Below are 21,386 nucleotides of genomic sequence, written 5' to 3'. Positions count from 1 at the left end.
TTTAATGGGGGGAAGGAAACACCGCTTAGAAATAAAAAAGTTTCCCCCGTGTATTTAATTGTATGAAATTAATTGTCTTAAAAAATGATTGTTTAAATCTTGATTAATTGTCTTACAAATCAAGCGTATGGTTTCTAAATATAACGCACCGACCTCTAAAAAAACCGTGGGACGTTTCATTAGTTTGTGGATACCTGAGATCAAAAGTATCTTACAAAAAAACACTCTCCACATGCCTTTATACTTCATAGTAGAGGTATACTAGTATAGAGAAAGGAATATTGTACACCATTGATCATCTTAAACCGTAAGCGTTAGCGATTCGCCCTAGTAACTGACGCGAAAGTCGTCTCGTACCATACGTGATGCAAGTACATCGGTTTATTGCTGCCTCACCCGGCCGTTCATCAGGACCCGAGAGCTTTGCGTTTCCACAAGCTGCTGATGTTTACGTCCCCGCGCGACGGCATCGCTTTCTCGCCCCACGCTCAGCCCAGATCTCCGCAGGGCCCGCTGCCCACGGCCGTAGGCCCCACCCTTGTCTTACGCCCGACTCCCCCCTATATAACCCGTCCCCATCTCATCTCCTCCCGCATCGAGATCGAGATCGAGCAAACCGTTTTCCTCGGCATCTCAAGGACACTCCCCCGGCATCCGGAGGAGGCATTCAAGGCAGCCAGCCCAGGAGGAAGCTCGCGCACCAGTTGAGGAATATGGTGGACGTGGACCACCGGATGGCCGGGCTGGCCCCGGCGGCGGCGGCGCACGCGGCGGGGCTCCGCCGCCTGTCCACGCGCGCCGCCGCGTCGGCGTCCGCGTCGCCGCGCCACGGGCTGCACTCCTTCCACGCCGTGGCGGCGGGGGTGCTCGCCCACCTCCGCGCGGCCGGGGTGGCCGTCCTCCCGGGCCTCACCGACGCGGAGCTCGCCCGCGCGGAGGCCGAGTTCGGCTTCGCGTTCCCGCCCGACCTCCGCGCCGTCCTCGCCCTCGGCGTGCCCTCGGGCCCCGGGTTCCCGGACTGGCGGGGCCGCGCGGGCCTCCGCGCCGCGTTCGACCTCCCCGCCGCCGCGGCGTCGCTGCAGACCGCGCGGGGCGCGCTGTGGCCGCGCTGCTGGGGCCGGCGGCCCGCCGACCCGGACCGCGCCCTGCGCCTCGCGCGCGCCGCCATCCGCCGCGCGCCGCCGCTCGTGCCGCTCTTCGACCGCTGCTACCTGCCCTGCCGCCCCGGCCTCGCCGGGAACCCGGTCTTCTTCGTCGCCGACGACCGCGTGATCTGCTGCGGCCTCGACCTGCTCCACTTCTTCACCCAAGACCACGAGTCGTCGTTCCAGCCGATGACGGATCACGTCGCCGCCTCCCCGCTGGCATCCCCGCTCTCCGCCGGCGCGAGCACGGCGTCGTGCACGCGCCGGAGCCTCGACGCCGTCCAGGCCCCGCGCTGGATCGAGTTCTGGAGCGACGCCGCGTCGGACCGCCGCCGCCGCGACTCCTCGTCCTCGGAAGCCTCCACCGCCTCGTCATCCTCCTCGTCGTCCTCGTCCGGCTGCCCGTCGCCGCCCCGGCGGTCGACCCCGCGGTGGGTCGACAACTACCTCGACGAGCTCGGGTCGATGCTGAAGAAGGGCGGCTGGAGGGACAGGGAAGTGGACGAGATGGTCGAGGTCACCGCCTCCGGCCTCTTCGACGGCGAGGAGGCTCCCGCGCCGGACACCGAGGCCGTCCTCGACGCGCTGGTCCTGAAGACGGACCGGTGCTCGGACTCGCTCCGGCGCGCCGGGTGGACCTCCGAGGACGTGTCGGACGCGCTGGGCCTCGACTCCCGGCGCGGCAAGGGCCGCTCCCGGGCGGCCGTGCGCATCCCGCCGGAGATCGCCGCCAGGGTCCAGCGCCTCGCGCAGGCGCTGGTGGGGCCCTGACCCCGATTGATCTCTCCCCCGCTCTCGCCGGACCTGGCGGTGGCGGCTGACGCTTCTGATTCTTTGTTACCTCGGGCACGAATCAAACTACACTTGTATAAGTGAGAAAGTAAACTCGCCCATGTTCGTGCGCATGAGCCCGCGAGTAAACTATGCCGTGCTGGTCATGTGCCCGAAGCGCCGTTCATCACTTCATTGTAAGATACCGTGCACCCCCTTAAACGAGAGATAAATTCGACCAGGCAAAAAAAAAATTGTACAGTAACTTTTTTTGGGAAGAAAATGCCCAGTAAATTTATGTTCCTGCCAAGGACCGATGGCCATTTTTGAAGGGTTTCTTTTGCGCGATGTACTGTTGGATACCGTTAGCATGTCGACGCTTTAACAGTCACGGTGGGTGGGCACCCTCCAAACCTACTACCGCCCGGTTTCTTTATTTGTCGAAACCAACGGATCATGCGAACCTTCCTCCAAATAGCTAGCTCGATCCGACAACGCTTAGCACGAATAGCATGGCCTCGCTCGCTCCTCGCATCAGCGGACAAAAAGGGCCATGAGTTGCAGCCACGCTTCCCACAGGCTGTAGCACGAGAGCATGTTTTGCTTGCAACGGGTGTGGGTGCGTACGTGCGGTTGCCTCCCGGTCGCGACATCCCCTGCTGTTCCTTGCGCCTTTTTCTTCCTCCTCCGCGAACCAAAGCTTCTGCGATCATGACCGGCATCTTTGCGGTACAAGCCACGGGGATTAACAATGCCTAACCACGCATCCCTTCCCCGTAACCGAAAGGAAACGGGGCACCGTGGAGGCGGTTAGCCCGCCCGAGCACGGACCAACGCGCCATGGCTCTTTCCGTGCGCCGCGGTGTACCCGCCCCAAAAGAAAGGCTTTTGTTTCCTCCTCGCTTTCGCTGGGTGCACGGCGCGGGCGCGGGAGACCCGTGGTGGCGTACGTACGTGAGCGAGGCTGGCGGCTGGCGCCATGGCGCGCGGTCTCGGGTTGCCTGTGACGGAGCGGTGGCGCGCCAGCCACTGGCCCATTAAATGCACCGGCGCGGCCGCCGCCGGGAACTGGAGGTGAAGCCCGCGGCGTCGGGTTGCGGTTGGCGCCTGCCCACTCCCGTGTGTCCGGCTCCGACATGCGCGTGGATGCGGTCATGGTCCTCGTGGACGACACGGACAGTGCCCATGCCCAGTTCTGAAAAGGGTGGGGTGCTGTGACGCAGCTGGCTCTACAGTCTACACAGCTGACGCCTGACGAACTGGCACTGTGACAGATGACTTGTGCTAGTATTAAAACTCAGGAGACACTATCAGCGACTGTTTATACTAGTGTTTTGTTTCCTCCTCGACAAGACGAGTACTCCTACTTCTTTTTTTGCGCGGTCTTTTTTCGGGACTGGTACGGTGTTGCCATCATGTTACATCCGTCCTTCACTCTCGCGGATACGCCGCCTATCAGTCAGATCTTCAGGCAAGCAGATGGACTACCGTTGGGAAAAAAAAAATGCACCTCATCTGACCTGACGGGCCAATGTTTTCTACTGCTACCTTCGAGGGCAAGATCTATGAAACATTAGCAAGGTGGGGTGACAAGTCAAACAAGTTGATCGCGTCTCATACTCTCATCTACTCCCAAGGACAGTTGAACACACCCAGAAAAGAACCTCGGCGCAATTTCAGGCAAGTTGATATTGGATGGGGATAGATATCTGAGGGGTTGTTTGGTTCCAGGGACTTTTTTTTAAGTCTCTGGAACTTTTTAATATTTAGAAGTATTAAATAAATATTAATTATAAAACTAAGTGCAGAACTCTGTGGCTAAATTGCGAGACGAATCGAATGAGGTATATTAATCTACGATTAGCGGATGGTTACTGTAACATCACTGTAGCAAATTATGATTTAATTAGGCTCATTAGATTCGTCTCGCGAAAAAACACTCAGCTGTCAAAAACATTTATAAACAGATTTTATTTAATACTATAAAATAGTAAGATTCCTTTTAATGTGATAGGGACTCTTAAAAAAAGTTTGGTTCCAAACAGAGCCTGATGTTCTGAACCCGCGAGGGTAAAGTAAAGTTTGCGTCCCTCTCCGCGGACAAATCCAGGACCCTATTACCCTGTCGCTGGCGCAGGGTAAAGTAAAGTTTGCGTCCCTCTCCGCGGACAAATCCAGGACCCTATTACCCTGTCGCTGGCGCTACTGAACGCTGCTTGGAAGTGAGCTCCTGGCTTTATTGTGCGTAGAAACGCACGAAAAGTCTACCTGTAACCATCTTTTCAAAAAAAAGTCTACCTGCAACCACCGGTGCAACGAGCGCGCACGGATTTTAAACATTACCTTGTGCACCTAGTACAGTATAATGCAACCTACAAGTAACCTTGCAGGCTACTGTCTCGAAGTCCACCGGGGACACATATTCTGCTGCGGTCCTCCAGGACTCCGTTCTTCGGCTCGATTCGGCAAAAGTCCTGCTCGGACAGTTCATGCCTCACTCAGTGATGACTAAAACAGTGGCTCATTTGCTCCGCGAGCTAGGGAACACACGCCCGAACAGAGCACAGTTGATTATCACACCGGACAGCGCAGCGTCTCAAGCTGGCAGTACGTAACCTCGATCAATTCGTTCAGGACTTCAGGTTCAGGGTGTGGCGCGCGTGCGGATGCTGCACCGGGCGGACGCGAAATTGGCCTTCGCGCTACAATTATAGCGCGCTAGTAACAGTAACAATTTTGATTACTAATTACGGTGTCAAACAAGATCAGTTTACAAAACTAACTTCAGAATCCGCGCTAGTGACCTTGAAGAATCTAATAAGGTCTTTGGCCGCGCGATTACGCGAAGGTTACTGTAGCATCACTGTAGCTAATCCTCGATTAATTACCGTCATTAGATTCGTCGCGAAAAGTTACACACATCCCTAAAAAGATTTTGCAAATAGACTTCAATTAGTACTTCATGCATGCGAGATTCTCTTCTCGAAAAACGTGTATGCTAGTTTTGTTGCAAAACCAAACGTCCATCGTAGCTGCCCCGGTAGCTAGCTTTCCTGTGCACTGGCCGCCCGGCCCTGGACGTACGGATCAGGACCACCACTCCCGCCGAGCAGAGGCGCATCTGCGACGCTAATAAAAATGTGGCGATAGTACATGCCAACCCGAGCACGTCGAGCATGACCATATACAGTACGTACTCGTAATAAAGTACCCGTCAGGAGGGGGGGTGCATGCCTGCACGCAACAACCAACATGTCCGTACAGCGCGCCATCGTGCATCCTTCTTCTTCGTTGGTACGTACCCGCACGGGCTTATCTGCTCCCCACGGGGCACGCCGCGCTGCCCGCTGGGGCCATTTGTTTGCTGCGGCTAAGCGCGATCCCGTCGCAATGATGGCCGCGCGCCTAATCCTCTCTGGCCGCCATTGGCCGAGGTAGTGAGCGAAGCGTCGGCCTGGAGCCGCCGGACATTGCCGGATCGGCGGACAACCCGTGCCGGCCCCGGCCAAAATATTCCTGCGGCGAGCGGCTGGGCTAGGCTGGGCCTGCCTACCATGCTCTCCCCCCAACGAACGACCGTGATCCGCCGTACGGACGGTACAATATTCCAGCGAGCCGCGGCGGCACGTACGCCTCCCAGGCCGCGGGCCGGCCGGGCGATCCGATCGAGCTGGGGGAATCCTGCGGCCACCCGCACGCGGCCACGCCTCGTCGGCGTCGCCGCTCGCACGGCGGCAGCGCCCGAGAGCGAACCGCCGATCCGATCTCGATCCGGGCTGCTGCCCTGCCTGCCTGGGAGCGATGGCGACGCCGCGCAGCGCTGTAAAGAAAGTGCGGCCCGGGCGGTCTCGCGGCTGGCACGCACGCACGGTTTGCTCCCGCGCCCCGCCGCCGGGCGCGTCGCGCCACCGGGACGGCCGGGACACGAACACGATCTATCGATCTCGCCGCGGGCTCCGCGACACGGCGCCAGCCCGTGCCTGCCGCCGTGCCGCTGCCTTTTGGAACCGCCTAGCCTGCCGCCCCCGCACCGGAAAAGGGGGGCAGGGACCGCCTTCGCTGCTCTGCCGCGGTGAGACGTGCGGTGCCGGTGGTGCCGCTGCCGCTCGTCCTTTTTTCGTGCCCCGTGCACGTGCAGCGGGAGGACATGCCAGGCGTTCCGGCCGGGGGAGCTGGGCCGGGGCTGGGCGTGCTTGCCAATAATGAACGGCGTCGTGGCCGCGCGCGGATGCCGCCCGGTTGGCGCGCCCCGGGATCGAGGGAAGAAGCAGCGAGCGGAGAGCATAACAACCACTGAGGCAGGACGACGCACGGCAGGAGCGGCGGCGGCAGGTGTGATTTGATTCCGTCACAGCGCGGCTCTGTCCGGGCTTTTGGGGGCGGGTCGATCTGGTTTCTTATTCTTTTGGTCTCCATTGTCCATGCAAAGGCAGGTTTTCTGATATGACGGTTTTCTTAGAAATTTCATTCATTGCCATCGATCGGAACTTTTTTTTTTTGTGAAACTGCCATCGATCGGAACTAGGCAGGAGGATTAGCTCTTTGCTGAGTTTGCTCTATTGTGTCATGCCATATACTGTAAACATGAAGCAATGAGTTATGGCCTTCTTTAGATTTCATTGGATGTATTGATATAATAACAATTCAACGGCCGGGACACACGAAAAATGGAGGCCCAGAATCCAATACGGTGCTGCTGCAGAAACGCAAACAAGTCCGATGGGAGAAGCGAGGCATGGCTTGCCATTTACTGCCCTACTCTCAGGAAACATCATTTGAAACTTTCAAAACGGTTGCTTCACCTCCGGGGGCAATCGTAAGTTCCTTCAGAGAGGCAGCCGGATTGTTGCACGGTTGCAGGAATCCCTTGGAAGGTGTAAACAAGCTAGTGGTATCCCTTGTAGACTCGGAGTGCGTGGTTTGGGTGATGAGTAGCAAGCTCACCCTGCCAGCTGCTAGCTGACAACTACATGAGATGTCTCCCCCTCGCCATCCGGGTCAGATCCGAGGGAGATGCCGGTGTCGCATCAAGCCAGGCAGGCATGCCGGGCCACTGTGAATACCTCGCCATCTTGCAGGGTGGAAGAGTTACACATACTCTACTGACATGAGCTGCCCCGCTGAGTCAATGACCAGCTCCATCCTGCATGAAGCCACGTACGGTAGCGCGTAGGCCGGCCGGCCGTCCACGTCAAGTCCTCAACATCGATCAGACGGCTCGCCGGAAAACTCCAATTGCGGTGCCTGGCGACGGCCGCGCCGAGCCGACAAGCCTCAATGTATCAAACGTATTTGTGTGACTGTACACCCACTACCGAAGCTAATCGTGATGTGATCCTTTTTTTAAAACGATGCCCACGCCTAAGCTAATCATCATCTGCTCGTAGGTCGATGATGGCACGAAGCGCGCATGAAGCATACATGCATCAACCAGGCCGAGACCAGATCAGATCACACGTGGCCGGGGCCAATATGTATTCCTGCTAGGGGTGGTAAAGGGCCCAATATTTTGAACTAGAAAATCTAAGGAACGGGTTCTAAACGGGCCGGGCTCTAATCGTATGTAATTTTGAACTAAAAATTTTAAGAGTTTTATTGGGCTGTGAAGAAGCCACTAGGGCCATGGCCCATTACCGCCCCTAATTGCAGGCTGCAGCTTGGCTTGATCTGCTAGCTGTACTTTCCTGACAAACGGCGGTGGTACGTAATACGGCTAGGGGTGGTAATGGGCCATGGCCCTAATGGCCTCTTCACAGCCCAATAAAGCCCTTAAAATTTTTAGTTCAAAAATACATATATTTAGAATCCGGCCCTTTTAGGGTCCGATCCTTAGATTTTCTAGTTCAAAATGTTGGGCCCTTTACCACCCCTAAGTACGGCCCCCCGACACAATAATATTTATCGATCGGGAGAGACACCGGCCGGGCGGCCGGGCAGGGTGATCGGAGCTCCGGGATCGGTTTCGTCGCTCGCACGCACGGCGGCGGCGGAGCTCTACCTCCCGACGATCCCGCCACCCTCTCGATGAGTTGGAGCCTCCGGGGTTGCTTCCGCCGGGATAGACATCACCGCCAAACGGCCAAAATGGAGCAGCGCGTGCGGAGACGAGATCGGCACGATCTCGGCTCGGCGTCGCGTCTCGCATGGCGCTGATCCGCCGCCAGCTCGGCTTCTGTAACCGCTAGCCTGCCGCTCGTACCGGAAAGGCAGCTGGGACCGCCTGCGCAGCGCAGCTCTTGGTCTGCGCGGTGCGATGCCTGTGTTGCTTTGCTTGTCCGTTCCGTGGCCGTGCCCGCGCACGTGCAGGTGCAGCAGAAGGACGACACGTCGCAGCGTGGCTCTGTCCGAGCTTTTGGTGGCGGATCGATCTGGTTTCGTTTCTCTTTTTGTTGTCGTGGCCTCCGCGGCAACGGCGCCGTGCAAGGCCGCTCTGCTGCCGATGCGGGCGTTCTCCGAAATTTCATTGGTCGCATCCCATGAGAGCACTATTATGTGACGATGCAATCATTCTATGGTCCGTTTGTAACAACCCAAATATAATTATCATGTTAAGCATCGCATAATGAGCATCTTTGTTTAGCTTTAAGAAAAAATTGTGCTTGATTTGAATGCATTTGAATTTAATTTTGAATTGTTGATACCTTTGAAACTCATACTTTGTGAAGCAACTTACATTTTTATTATATGACTTATGTTGGGAGTTATTTTTATAAATTACTATTTTCAAAATCTAGAATTAAGGTGATTTTTACCGGATTTTAGGAATCCATCTTGAAGACAAACAGCTCAGCCGAAAAATCCAAAAATAGCATTCCAGGAAGAATTTTCATTTCAAATCTGCAATAGCTTTTCTACCAATTCCAAGCAAAATGGGTTGCTCTTGATTTCTAGTATCAACACAAAAATTGGCGTGATTTTTGAAGGCTTGGAAGATCAGTTCTGAAGACTGAAGCAAAGAGAGAAATTTCTATACAGAATCAGGATGCTACATGATTTTCTTCGTTGGACTGTCCGCTCCTCTACCGCGGACTGTTCGCGAGAAGCATCTGCATGCGTGTCGCCTGTGCAGAGAAGCTGCACCACGTACCCCACCACGCGTCCACGCCCCAACCCGACTTCCCACATCACCCACGCCTGCTTCCCTCCCTGTTGCTTCTCTCCACACAGAAACTAACAGTCCCTCTTCTCTTGCTCGTCCCCAACCAAGCCATGGAGGAAGAACCCACCTCTCCTCACTAAATCCACCACATCCTCGCCGAAGTTCGACGGAGGACCAGCGGAGGATGACGTCGACGAGCTTCTCCACCACCTCGTCCATCTCTTCCTCACTGGAGACCTAGGAGAAGGCCACCCCAAGCTTCTTCTTCTTCACCAAGCCCTCGAGGATGAACTCGAGCCAATCTACACCGACGCTACTCTACTCCAACAAGTGGCCTCTTGCTCGTGCTCTACTCATCGCCGGTGAGCTCCCCTCGCCGTTTCCCTTCCTCTTGTGCCCTCACATTCAAGCTCTCTAACCCATCCATGGTCTTTCATCACTTTTCACCATTGATGACTTAGAGCTTCGTAGACTTCATGCATGTCAAATCTACTAGCCAAAACAAGTTCCCTATGTCTTTAGGAACCCATAGAAACAAACAACACTCGAAACCGTTGCCGGAACCTCCGCCAGCGACCTCACCAGTGAGCCTCGGCCGACAAGCGGACGGTCCGCGACCTACGGTCGGACAGTCCGCAAGTCGTGACCTCCAAAATCGAGCCTCTGCACAAAACACGTCCCTAGAATTTTCTACGGCGGACAGTCTGCGATTCACCCCCGGACTGTCCGCCGTTCACTTTCAAATTTTACACAGAACCGATGCGTTTTAACTTATCCCGAGCTTGTACTGCGGATAGTCTGCCCTTCCGGACCGGACGGTCTATGGGTACTGTAGCAGGGGAAAATACAGTTTTTGGTTTAAGTGTATAAGCATGCATCATTTTATATAATTTCTATAAAATTGAATATAGCTCCGATTGATGTGAAACAAATTTTGTTAGTTTTGTCTTATTATTATCCACCTGTTAAAAATATGTTTGCTCCCAAAATAGTTATATTATTTTTCTCAGTTTATTTAAGGTTTGTTAATCATATTAATTACATAATTAATTCTCTATTAGTCCAAAAATTATGAAACCAATTTTGCTAGCTTCCTTATGATGTGTACTATCCATTAGACATGTTGTTTGTCATGAATTGTTTGTAGATTGATACAGTTTAATCCATATTTGCTTAAACCTAATTAGCTATTAAATTGCACAATAAATACATATGTGCTTCTAAAATCATGGATCCAATTTTGCTTACTTTGTTGAACCTTTATCTACTGTCTAAAAATTGATAACACATTTTAACTAGTTATATAATCATATAGTTCTTAATTTGTTAATTAAGAGCTTTGCTACCTAGTTGAATGCACGCATGGTTAATTATTTTCGCTGCTCCTAAATTCATGGAATGAACCTTGTTAGTTAGCAATGCTCATGATATGTTGTTGATAAATGCTATCTTTAATTAAATGTTCTTAGAAGGATGTTAATTTATATATGCGTGTTCTAAGACTAGTTTACTTGTACAGCACCTAGTGAATCAATTGAGCTCATGTGAGCTATCAACCTTCTTGTTAATTAGAGATAAATATGATATGCTTTTATGGTTAGGAACCTCCATGAAATAATTTATAATAACAATGCTTTTCTTAATTAAGTATAACATAATTTGCTAGCTTTTCTTTTACATAATGATGATTGTATCTTAACTAAGATGTGATGTTGCTAGACATCCTTTAATTCTTGAGTTGTCTAAAATTGGGTATGCTAGTGTATCAACTTGAATGAGCATGCTCTAATCCTTTATGTTGATAATAATCACGAACTAACTCACATGGTTGATGTTTGATGTTGTGATGAGTTACTTATTCTTAATTTATATGACAACTAATAGTACCACAACTAGTTTTGATGACATCTTTTTGCTACAACTTATTTTGTAGAGTGTGTGCAAAAATATTATTATTGTTTTGCATCTCTTTTTGTAATTTTGGTGTGCCTTATTTTAGTTGCTTGCTTTATGATCTTGAATCATGTTAGCCTTTACTTCTCATGAGTCATTGCATCTCATATGCATAACATTCATGGCATCTCTTCTAATTCATGCATTTATCTCCTTTCCTAGAGGATGACGTTTCGGAGTGTCGCGGTTGCGGAGTACCAAGGCAGGCACCTATGTATCTCAAACCCTACTTTTGAATCTTAATTTGCTATTATAAAGTATTGTTTGTGCATGAGCTTAACCCTACCTAGTTCATGTGATGTGAGTAGAATCCATTTGGCATATTTTCCCTTCTAGCTCTAGAATCACTCATACTAGGCAAAGTATGTTTGTTTAGACTTATCGACTTAATTTGCTTAGCCATGCTTAGCTTACGGTAGAAGTCGCGATATGGCAAGGTCACCATCACTCGCGAGTTATAGGGTGTTTGCCTAAATATACTTGAGTAGATGAGAGAGACTAAAACATGAGCAAGATAAGAATGATGGATCGAGACTTGAGCAAGTGTCATAGGGTCATGTTGGGAGTGGAATCCAAGTGGCTTAGACTTGCTTGAGTTGGTTAAGGACCGACGCGTCATCGCTTTGATACTTGAGCACTTTTTCGTACAAACCACATACTTAATAATGGGACGGTAAGCCAACTAGCATGAGTCACACCTTGCCTTGATCGGATTCGGTGCGAGTTTTGATGGAGTGTGATCGGCGGTTCCGGTGCACTTGTCCTTCCCGGCCGTTCGATCATAGCCGGTTGTATTTGTGTGAAAGGTTGAGGTATGAATCAACACTTATCCTTGGCCGTGGGTATGGTCGTTGGTCTTGTTCTCGTGTGGGAAAAATTGTACACCCCTGCAGGGTTTTTGATCTATTGCAATAGCCGCGCTATCGGTCATTGAGCACGCTCTTGTACTTTGACTTTAACGTAGAGTTCTCGTGAAGGGCTTATGGAAGATTGAGCTCATGATTACATGATCACTTTACTCATGCAATTGTATTGGTGCTTGATACAGAAATATTAGATGCCATGTCTTTGCTTATTCACTTGATAAATTATGCTCGCATTTTTATTTATAAATGTTAAAATTTGACAAGCCTCATGCATCCACCAAATGTATAGTATTATGGATAAGCCCTGCAAGTACGAAATGTACTTACGGTGTTGCCGTTAAGTTGTTTTGCAGGTTTTCTTCTAAGGAGCGATGGCCACGTTCATCCCGCCGGAGCCGGCAATGTGGATGGATGGTGGAAGTTGCTCAAAGCTTATGCAAGTGGTGTCTTGGGCAAGGACATCATTATTGCTACTTATTACTTTCTAATTTTCCGCTGCGTTTTACCTCTGACTATAGGAAAACATGATAGGATATCCACCTAATTTTAGAATACATTTTAGTTTGTAAAGAAAGTTTAATGGCTGAAAACACTTATGTATAGTTGCTCATGTTATAGTTAAATTCATGAGTTTTGTAAATTAATAATTAAGACTTGTAATCACAACTTTAGATTTCTGCTCTTATATATCCTTGTGATGGTTGTCATGATGTGAACAAACGGTATGCGAGTGGTTCCTGGGCGATGCTCGAGGCGCATACCGGGGACTACCGGGATTATTTCGCTTAAGCTGGGTTGATCAATGGATGATAACCCGGTTTAGTCGATATAATTTGGGCGGTTCCTCACACCGTTGATGATGATCGTTCCATAGAGTCATAGTGCTATAAGATTAGCTTCCCTACCGGCTACCACGTATATATGCAATCATAGGCTGCCCAGAATGATCTCAACTTCGCTTTTATCAGGGCACTATATCATGCACATCTTCAACATTCCCAACATTTACAATTTTTTCTGATTAAATACACCCGGCTAAAAATATTAGGGTAACATCTGGTTTTGCATGCTGAAAACGGCTAACTTTAGGCCTAAATAAAATGATTTTGCATGGTGCAACTTTGGATGACAAGTGCTCAAATGGAAACTCGGATGTTCAGGCTTTAGTTCTGTTCGCCTAAACGGCCGTTTAGTCCGTTTAAACAATGTTTAAATAGTAAACAGAGGTCACCCGTGTTGTTTAGGCCCTAAACGGTGAATTAAACAGTTGGCCCGTTAAAAACCGTCTAAATAGAGTCGAGTTAAACGTGATTAAATGAGCTAAATGACCATTTAATTCATAATTTAATCAATAGGAGGATTACAACTACCATAATCAATACCGAATTAACTAGCATCGTAAGTATATGAAGTGTTGTGGGATTTATATTTCTTTCAAAAAGATTATTTGGTAGAATACTTACCTTTTATATGTGCAAATATATAGACTTTCTAGCATATTTGACATTTACCTACATAAATATGTATATTTTAATGCTACTGTGTTAAACTGTTTAGGCCGTTTAACTCAGTCTAAACACCATTTAAATAGACTAATCCCTAAACAAAGCGTAACCGACTGTTTACCGTTTAGCGTTTAGGATAACATTGCTTCACAGATGTGCCATTTGTTCTCATATGAAAAGGTAGCAACTAAGATGTACTCCCTCTATGACCAAAATAATTAACGTTTTGGACAAGGTTTGAGTCGAACCTTGAGAATATAAATCATGAATAACTCTCAAATTATTGAGTTTGAAAATGTAAAAATTATGTGAATAGATTTGTCTTGAAAAATACTTTTATGAAAGTATACATATATAACTTTTTGATAAATATTTTTAGAGAAATAATAAGTCAAAGTTGTGTTTCGGAGACGTGTCGCTGTCTTAAACGTCAATTATTTTGAGTATGGAGGCAGTACAAAATTTGAATTGGATATGTTAGAAGCCAAATGTTAAGGCACTGTTTGGTTTCAAATAAGTCACCTACTTATAAGTCAGGTGACTTAAAACCAGTGACTTATAAGTCAGGGGTGTTTGGTTATTAAGTGACTTAAAAGGTGTAGACCCCACGTGAAAAGGGGGGACTTATAAGTTTTAAATTAGGGTGGAGCTGCTTAAAACTTATAAGTTAGAGTTGTTTGGTAAATTAAATCACTTTTTAACTTATAAGTAGGTGACTTATTTGAGATCAAACAGGACATAAGAGGTGGATCGGAGGGGGGAGGGGGGGTGGGAGTTCTGTAGCCCCCTAGCCTAATGGTCACGGATCCCCCCTAAGCCTTCCAGCAGAAGATTCTGCTACGTTAAAAAAAACAGTGAAAATGACCAACTATAAGTTTAAATAAAATAATTTTGCATGATGAAACTTTGGATGACAAATAGTCAAATGGAAAGTTGGATGGTTAGCACACGACTAAAGAGCGGGAGAGGACAAAGCGATCTGTCGAATCGGCTTATCCGCCCATGTGTGCATGAGGCCGTTGCTTCCCGAACAGGCAGCTGGCTGGACTCGTTGCACTTAGGGGTGGTAAAGGGCTTAACATTTTGAACTAGAAAATCTAAGGATCGGGCCCTAAAAGAATCGGGCTATAAACATATATATTTTTGAACTAAAAATTTTAAGAGCTTTATTGGACTGTGAAGAGACTATTAGGGTCATGGCCCATTACCACCCCTAGTTGCACTCAACCCACCTCGACTATGGGCTCTCAGCAGCTTGCGGTCCGAGAGGCTCCGACTTGGAGGGCCGAAGTCGCCAGGACGGACGCGTGCCTGTCAGATTGGTCCAGTTCATCGCCGGCCCATACCCATGAGTTTTCCAACATGGCTAACAGCTTGCGGCCCATACATTCTCGGCTAACAGGAGGATATAACATTTCCAGAAACAGATCACGGTGTGGAGAGGCTGTTATTACTGATACAATTACGCACCTCCTAGACTTCAACTATTCTCACTCGACATGCAATCGACACCGGCAACAAGAAAGAGGATTAGGATCGGAGGTGAGCGACTGAGCGTTTGGGATCAGGAATTGTTGCTGGGTTTGGGGAGGTGGCCGGACCGGACCGCTGGAGGCGCCAGTACGTGGAGCGCCGGCGCCGGCGAGGTCGGTTCGTCGAGGCGAAATACAGACGACTGTACAGCAGGCATCACCAATACAATTAACACCGTCTGATTCTGTCATACACGCGCAAGCAGCAACAGATAGACAGATATTTCATACTAAATCCATCAGATGTACATACAGATAATCATCGAGACGGCTGCTCTCCCTAGTTGGATCCCATTAACCTACTTCTACTTGCATCGATCTTCTGAAATCATCCGCATCTCTTCTATACGACGAACCGGCAAGACGCAAACCTAGGCAACTCTACACAAGCTCTCAAGGATGGCTGCAGCCGTCGGTTCCTACAGCCGGCTTCACTCCACTTGCTTCTCGATCTACCAAATAGTACCACATTAATCTACACTAGTCTATCAACCGGTGCTCCTGCACGGACTAGTTAGAGATATCTAATAATGATTTATCTCACGCTCTCTTTAACTAATTAAATATTTTAATCCAGTAGTGTAAAGATACATATTTATCATTATATAATTGTAAAAAACACAATAGGCTTAGTTACTAAATTTTTTTTCTCACTTTGCATCACACATCCATGTATGTTTGATATGTATTTAATTGAACATTTTGTTTGAGTCATGTGAACAACATGAAAATTCGTATTCTTATCTCTTATCTCATACATGAATATATGATGACACACACATTATGATTAGTATTTTTATATAAATAATAACATAAATAATAAATTAATAATGATAGAAGTTAGAATTTTATATTGATGCGCTTTAAAATTTTAATATAATCATATAATTTTGATATAGGTTTTGGATTTATTTTAAATTTTTATTGTGTTATCATTGGATTATATATATATATGTATATATATAGTAGTACTATATTGTACCCTGGGTACTGAATATATAGGGGGTTATTCGATACTATTTTATAATGGCATAAGTGGGTAATTTACATGAAGATTAGGGGGCTACTTTATATTATTTTTTTATAATGGTAGAGGTGGATAATTTAGATACATATTTAGGGGGTTAATTTAGTCTATTTTCATAATGGCAAAAGTGGATAATTTATAAGAAAAATATAACAGATCCAATGACTATTATGATTAGAGTTGCCGAATTAATGGCCGGATGTTTCTAATTTTTGTGAGAATGTATTGGATTTCTTTATTTTTTTAGATTGTCCACCTAGGATTCTAGGTGGTTTCATCTGGAGGCTTTAAAAGAGCCTCCAATTAGTAATAGTAAAAAAATGTGAGTTTGCAATGCCACCGCTACAGGGAGCTAGCAGCACAATCGATTCTGACTATGTTCATCGCTAGCTACTCTATTGACTATTGGAGAGAGAGATTATGTACAGATCGCAAGCACCACTGCCGGTATGCAGCTAGTCATCATCTACCGTTCGAGGAGAGGCAATCATCACCAGGGGCCTGTCAGTGTTCTTCGCAAGCACACCCGTTTCTTCTGTCCGAATGGATCCCTCAACATTTCCGGTACCTGTCAGCAGGATTTGCGACCACCATTAGCAAATACCAATATGGGTCATTCGAATTCTTAGCAGAACTTGCGTCGTCATTCGTATTATACAATAATACAGGTGGTTAATTTATGAAATTAAAATTGTATTTGTAAGCTGCTCCAAATATCTGACAGTTAAACGTTAAGAGAGGAAATAAAGGGAGACTCCAAAAACCAAATAGTAAGGTTAATCTAACTGATCAGTTGGTTACTCGAGCTAGCCAATTGTCATGGAGCCCTAATAATAGTGCGATGAAATATGAAATATCATGCATTAGAATATTAGATTTACACATATTGATGCGCATGCATGTACCAAAGCCAGCTGATGTTCAAAATCGTAATGCTTTTATTTAGACTACGGAAAGTGTAATTTGGTGAGTAATGAACAATCCTCATAATCAATATGAATTCACAGGCTGAGCAGCCTAGAAGGACAATGCCATAATGGAGCGTATTTCAAGTTATGTTGGTGCTGGAAAGAAAGAAACTCTGCAGGAGTAAAAGGTTCGAGTCCCTAACTAAATCCTACAACCAATTCAGCAACTGGTTGATCAACTAGCCACACTCATAAGGTGACAAAGTAATAGAATGATTGTAGGCTGAATAATGTCGATATCTCTTGCGAAGTTTTAACAAATCAGAAAGAACACCAAGATAATATATATGCCAAATGTAGAAAAGTTTGGCTTCACAATTGACAAAAGAAATTACCTCGTTCATCTGAATTTCCATAATCTCTGCCTGCATGATAAAGAAATGAATTATCAGTACACTGAGCACATCAAAGAAGTAAGATGCATGCATGTGTGCCTATTCTTTAAAATGTTTAGCATAACCCATCAATATGGTATCACTAGAACTACAAGAAATGTGATTCGGATGTCAAGCATGTTTACACGCTGACATACTGTTCCGTCTTTGGCAATGTTCACTTAAAAATTGGTCCATGATAGACAGACACATGCTCAGATTAGTGATATCCAGAAATACACAGGCTGCAACTTTCTGTTTTTGGAGAAGCAAAGGTTAGTACGCTATAACACTAACACATGAATACTGTGTCCTTGTCGCACCCTGCAGAGTAGATGGTCATTCACCTGAACTATAAAGATGCCAGCAACATAGACATGAAACTAGTGGCCTCGTTTGGTTTTTAAGTAGCTGTCACTTCGAATATTCGGATGCCAATTTAATATAAAACTAATTGCTCCTCAAGAGTCAATGCACTAAAGTAGCACATCTAACTCCTGCAGTTGTAGCGTTTAGAGAACTAGAGAAGACACCTGTTTCCTTTCCAGTTCCTGATTTAGCTCCTTGAGTTTCTGAACTTCAGCTTCCAACTCCATTGTATAAGCCTGTGCAATAAATAAGAAACTTTTAACGAAACAGGAAAGTCCAAAAACCGTCCGCTTTAAAGAAAAATTAAGTAGCAAGGAAGATCAGGTTGCACTGGACAATGACTCTGATTACACTCACAATTGTCAAAATTCACCATGTCATGAGTCATGACTCAAGAACATAGCCACCAGTACATTGAGTCATTACTACCGTGGAGAAAATTTCGAATATTTATTTTATTTTCAGCTCAATAACAATAAGATTGCAGTCTTGCACGCAAATGGATTGATTGGTGAGACATGCATGAATTCAGTACAATGATTCTGTTTGCACGCAAATGGGATGAGAAAATTGAAATGATATGAAATAATGGATATACAATATAATTTGGGGGAGAAATGATCTTGAAAGTTTCATACTTTTAGTTCAACATCATGAAAACCAGGACAAAAAATAGTTACCCAAATCTGTATTTATTGACCACCAAAAGCCATACAGCTATTCAGTGGAGAAATATGAACCTAACTGCCTGTGACATAGCTTGTGATAAGCTCCTGTGATACTCTATGCATCTGCTTATATTATCATTAATATGGGAACAATTGAAGGATCTATCTTAAGTATTGTTTGAGAACACAGACTTTTGCCAACTCAGATTATATATCTGCACATTGGAGGGGTGGTTATTTCAATATGTTACAACAACCACATTTTCCACCTTCGCAACTGATTGCTGAAAATTTTCATTTTGTTGGAGCTTCAAACAATTTCAGCCCACCATCGCTAGCACCTGCACCATATGCCAATGAAAGGGTCAGCATTGACATTGATGGACGATGAACCCTCAGGTTAGTGATCTTGCTTCATCCTAGAGAAGTTGTTCTGTGAAACTAGCCTGCTCTCAGTTAGATTGCTTATTTTATAATCTGAATATCAGTTCCTAGTGCTTATTTTATAACCCTGAGGTTAGTGATTTTCTTACCTTGTGCTTTTCTCAAGAAACATGTGTTCCACTACTAGTACCAGGAGCATCTGTGCAAGGATATCAATTGGGAGGCTTGCGCTTTTGATCAGTTATTTTGGAAGGCTGCAATGTAGTGGAAACTTACGTACTATTTTGTCAATTATGTTAAAGGCTGCAATGTAGTGGAAACTTATGTATTATTTTCTCAGTTATTTTGATGTGAAACTGCTCCATTAGGAATGTGAACTGCTTCTTTCTTATGTGAATGTGAACTGCTGCTCCTTTCATATAATCCTTTTCATATATGAGCTCAGTTAAGATCATGTGGATATTGAAGTGAATCAAAACATTCTTTTTGATGTAAAAATGTTCATTTACCATGTTCTACTAGACTAAATACATAGTTTACAAATAATTGCAAAAAGGCTACAGAGTTCTCATGGTACATTTGATCACAACACAATGCACATATTAAATATTGTATCCTGTCTATGAAACTGAGCAATGAAATTGTGCAATGAGAGTGGTAGTTTTATGGGAGTTTCATTTCACAGAAAAGCTGACATGGCAGTCTAGGTAACAGTGCCTTGAAACCCCCACTGAGACTGGCCTTAAGGTTTCGCGCGCACCGGGTTGTTAGTGTTGGTTGACGCAATGCCTCGTGTTGCAGTCATGGTGGTTGTTGATTGCATGACATCACTGTTGGGGCCCTTTGTGTTTTTCATGTGAAACCAAATCTCAATCGCATATTTGCATCCTATTCTGATGTATATGGCTACGGATGATTGGGCCTACGCAATACAGTAAAAATGACAACCCTTACACCCACCTCCTCTTAATGAAATGAAAAACATGCTCAGGCGCGATCGCGAAAAAATGACAACCCTTACACCCACACCTTCAATTTTAAGTGTATAGATTGATCGCCAAAAAATATAATCCTAAAAGTAATAAATTATGCAAGAAGACAATAAAGTGTAGCTCAATTTTATTCAATTGAACCAATGTTTCAGGTAGGAAGGATGCAATTTTAACTATTCTTAATAATTCACTTCTCTACTTGAATTCCCATAAAAGTTTCAATTGTTTTGCTCCCCGTAACTAATTTTTTTTGCGGGTATCCCCCTAACTAATTAAACTAGCCAAATTCACCCGTCATGAAAATTACTATGTTTTGTTTCTCTCCGTACCAATTGGATTTTAGGTTTAAATTTTGTGGGTGATAAATGACAACATAATCTATGATAGCAAAACCTTTAAGAATTTTTTCATGATCATTATTCATGCTTCTAATATCTTTAAGGTGAAATTAGTATTAAGGGGTGAATAGACCAGTCTAATGATTGATTAAGTAAAACGAGTTGAATAGTTTGTATTCAGCCAAGCCGACAAAAGTAAATTGTCTCGTCCTTCCATATACTAACAAAAAATTCCATTGCCTTAAAATATTATATTGTTCAAATCTTAAATTTTTAGTGCATCTCAAACACAACGTTGACCATAATGCATCATCAAAATAGCTGAAAACTGACATATGTTTCCAAATATAACTTCTTTTAGTTTTATCCAAGTCAAAACTTTGTTTAGGTTTAAATCCTCCATGGTATATCTTAGTGTATTTATTTAGTATTATAAATCTATACTATAAGAATCCATGACAATTGAAACAATCCTCACCAAGACTAACCTCCATACCCACATCACAAATCCCACTTTTGGATCCACCTGGAAGCACCAAGGGGGTGTTTAGTTGGTGAAAAAGTTTGGGTTTGGGTAGTGTAGCACGTTTCGTTGTTACTTGATAATTAATGTCCAGTCATAGATTAATTAACATCATTAGATTCATCTCGTAGGAATCAGTAAGACTATATAATTAGTTATTTTTTCCAACTATATTTAATGCTTCATGCATGTGTTTGAAAACTTGATGTGACGGATACTGTAGGAAAAAGTTGGGGGAACTAAACGTCGCCCAAATGTTTGACAGGCACCTGGCAGGCCGAAATCGTCCCCCCCCCCCCGTGCAATCCCCGCGCTCCCTCCCCCGTTTTTTTTCACCGTGCCTACCCACTCCGTCAATCACCTGCTGCTCCCCTCTCTTCCCCTCCCCACCCTGGCGCCGCTCCTCTCTCCTTCCTCGGTTCCCTTCCCCAGTTCCCTTCCCCTCCACGGCACTCCTACTCTCTCTTTCCCTAGTTCCCCTTCCCTCCCCGGCGTGGGTCCCCAGTCCCCTCCCCTTCCCCGCAATTGCTCCCCTCCCCGGGCGCTCCTCCCCCGCCGGCGCCGCCGCAGCAGCGCGAAGGCCCGCGACGGGCGGTGAGTGGACCCGCGCATCGCGCGGAGATGGCGTCGGCCGGGGACGGCGGCGGCCGCAGGCGGCGCTGGGAGACAGGCAAGCTGCGGGCGCTGCGCACCCCGTGCACCGACCTCCTACGTATGCGCAGATCCTCCTCCCCCTCCTCCGCCGGCGACGACTGGTTCCTCGGCATGCTCGACGACCTCCCGGCCGCGAGCTGCGGGGCCTTCCCGCGGGAAGCATCCCGGTCATCCTCCAACCCTAGGTCAGACCGATGGTCCATCGATTCCTCCCTTCC

General features: G+C 46.7%; 1 protein-coding gene and 2 long non-coding RNA genes across 3 annotated transcripts; all 3 read left to right on the top strand.

Moving 5' to 3' along the window:
• The first annotated feature begins 587 nt into the window (after positions 1–587).
• LOC120681085 lies at positions 588–2,050 on the top strand. Its single transcript, XM_039962631.1, has one exon. The coding sequence runs from the start codon at positions 714–716 to the stop codon at positions 1,914–1,916; it is 1,203 nt and encodes a 400-aa protein (XP_039818565.1). The 5' UTR covers positions 588–713; the 3' UTR covers positions 1,917–2,050.
• A 7,017-nt stretch (positions 2,051–9,067) lies between these two features.
• Positions 9,068–12,544, top strand: LOC120696085. Its single transcript, XR_005684004.1, has 2 exons — positions 9,068–9,377; positions 11,131–12,544. It is a non-coding gene; the product is annotated as an uncharacterized LOC120696085 (long non-coding RNA).
• A 5,616-nt stretch (positions 12,545–18,160) lies between these two features.
• LOC120696084 lies at positions 18,161–19,097 on the top strand. Its single transcript, XR_005684003.1, has 2 exons — positions 18,161–18,676; positions 18,828–19,097. It is a non-coding gene; the product is annotated as an uncharacterized LOC120696084 (long non-coding RNA).
• Positions 19,098–21,386: the final 2,289 nt, after the last annotated feature.

Source organism: Panicum virgatum, chromosome 2K (assembly GCF_016808335.1).
Source record: "Panicum virgatum strain AP13 chromosome 2K, P.virgatum_v5, whole genome shotgun sequence".
NCBI lineage: Eukaryota > Viridiplantae > Streptophyta > Magnoliopsida > Poales > Poaceae > Panicum > Panicum virgatum.
This window is presented reverse-complemented; position numbering and strand designations above follow the sequence as displayed.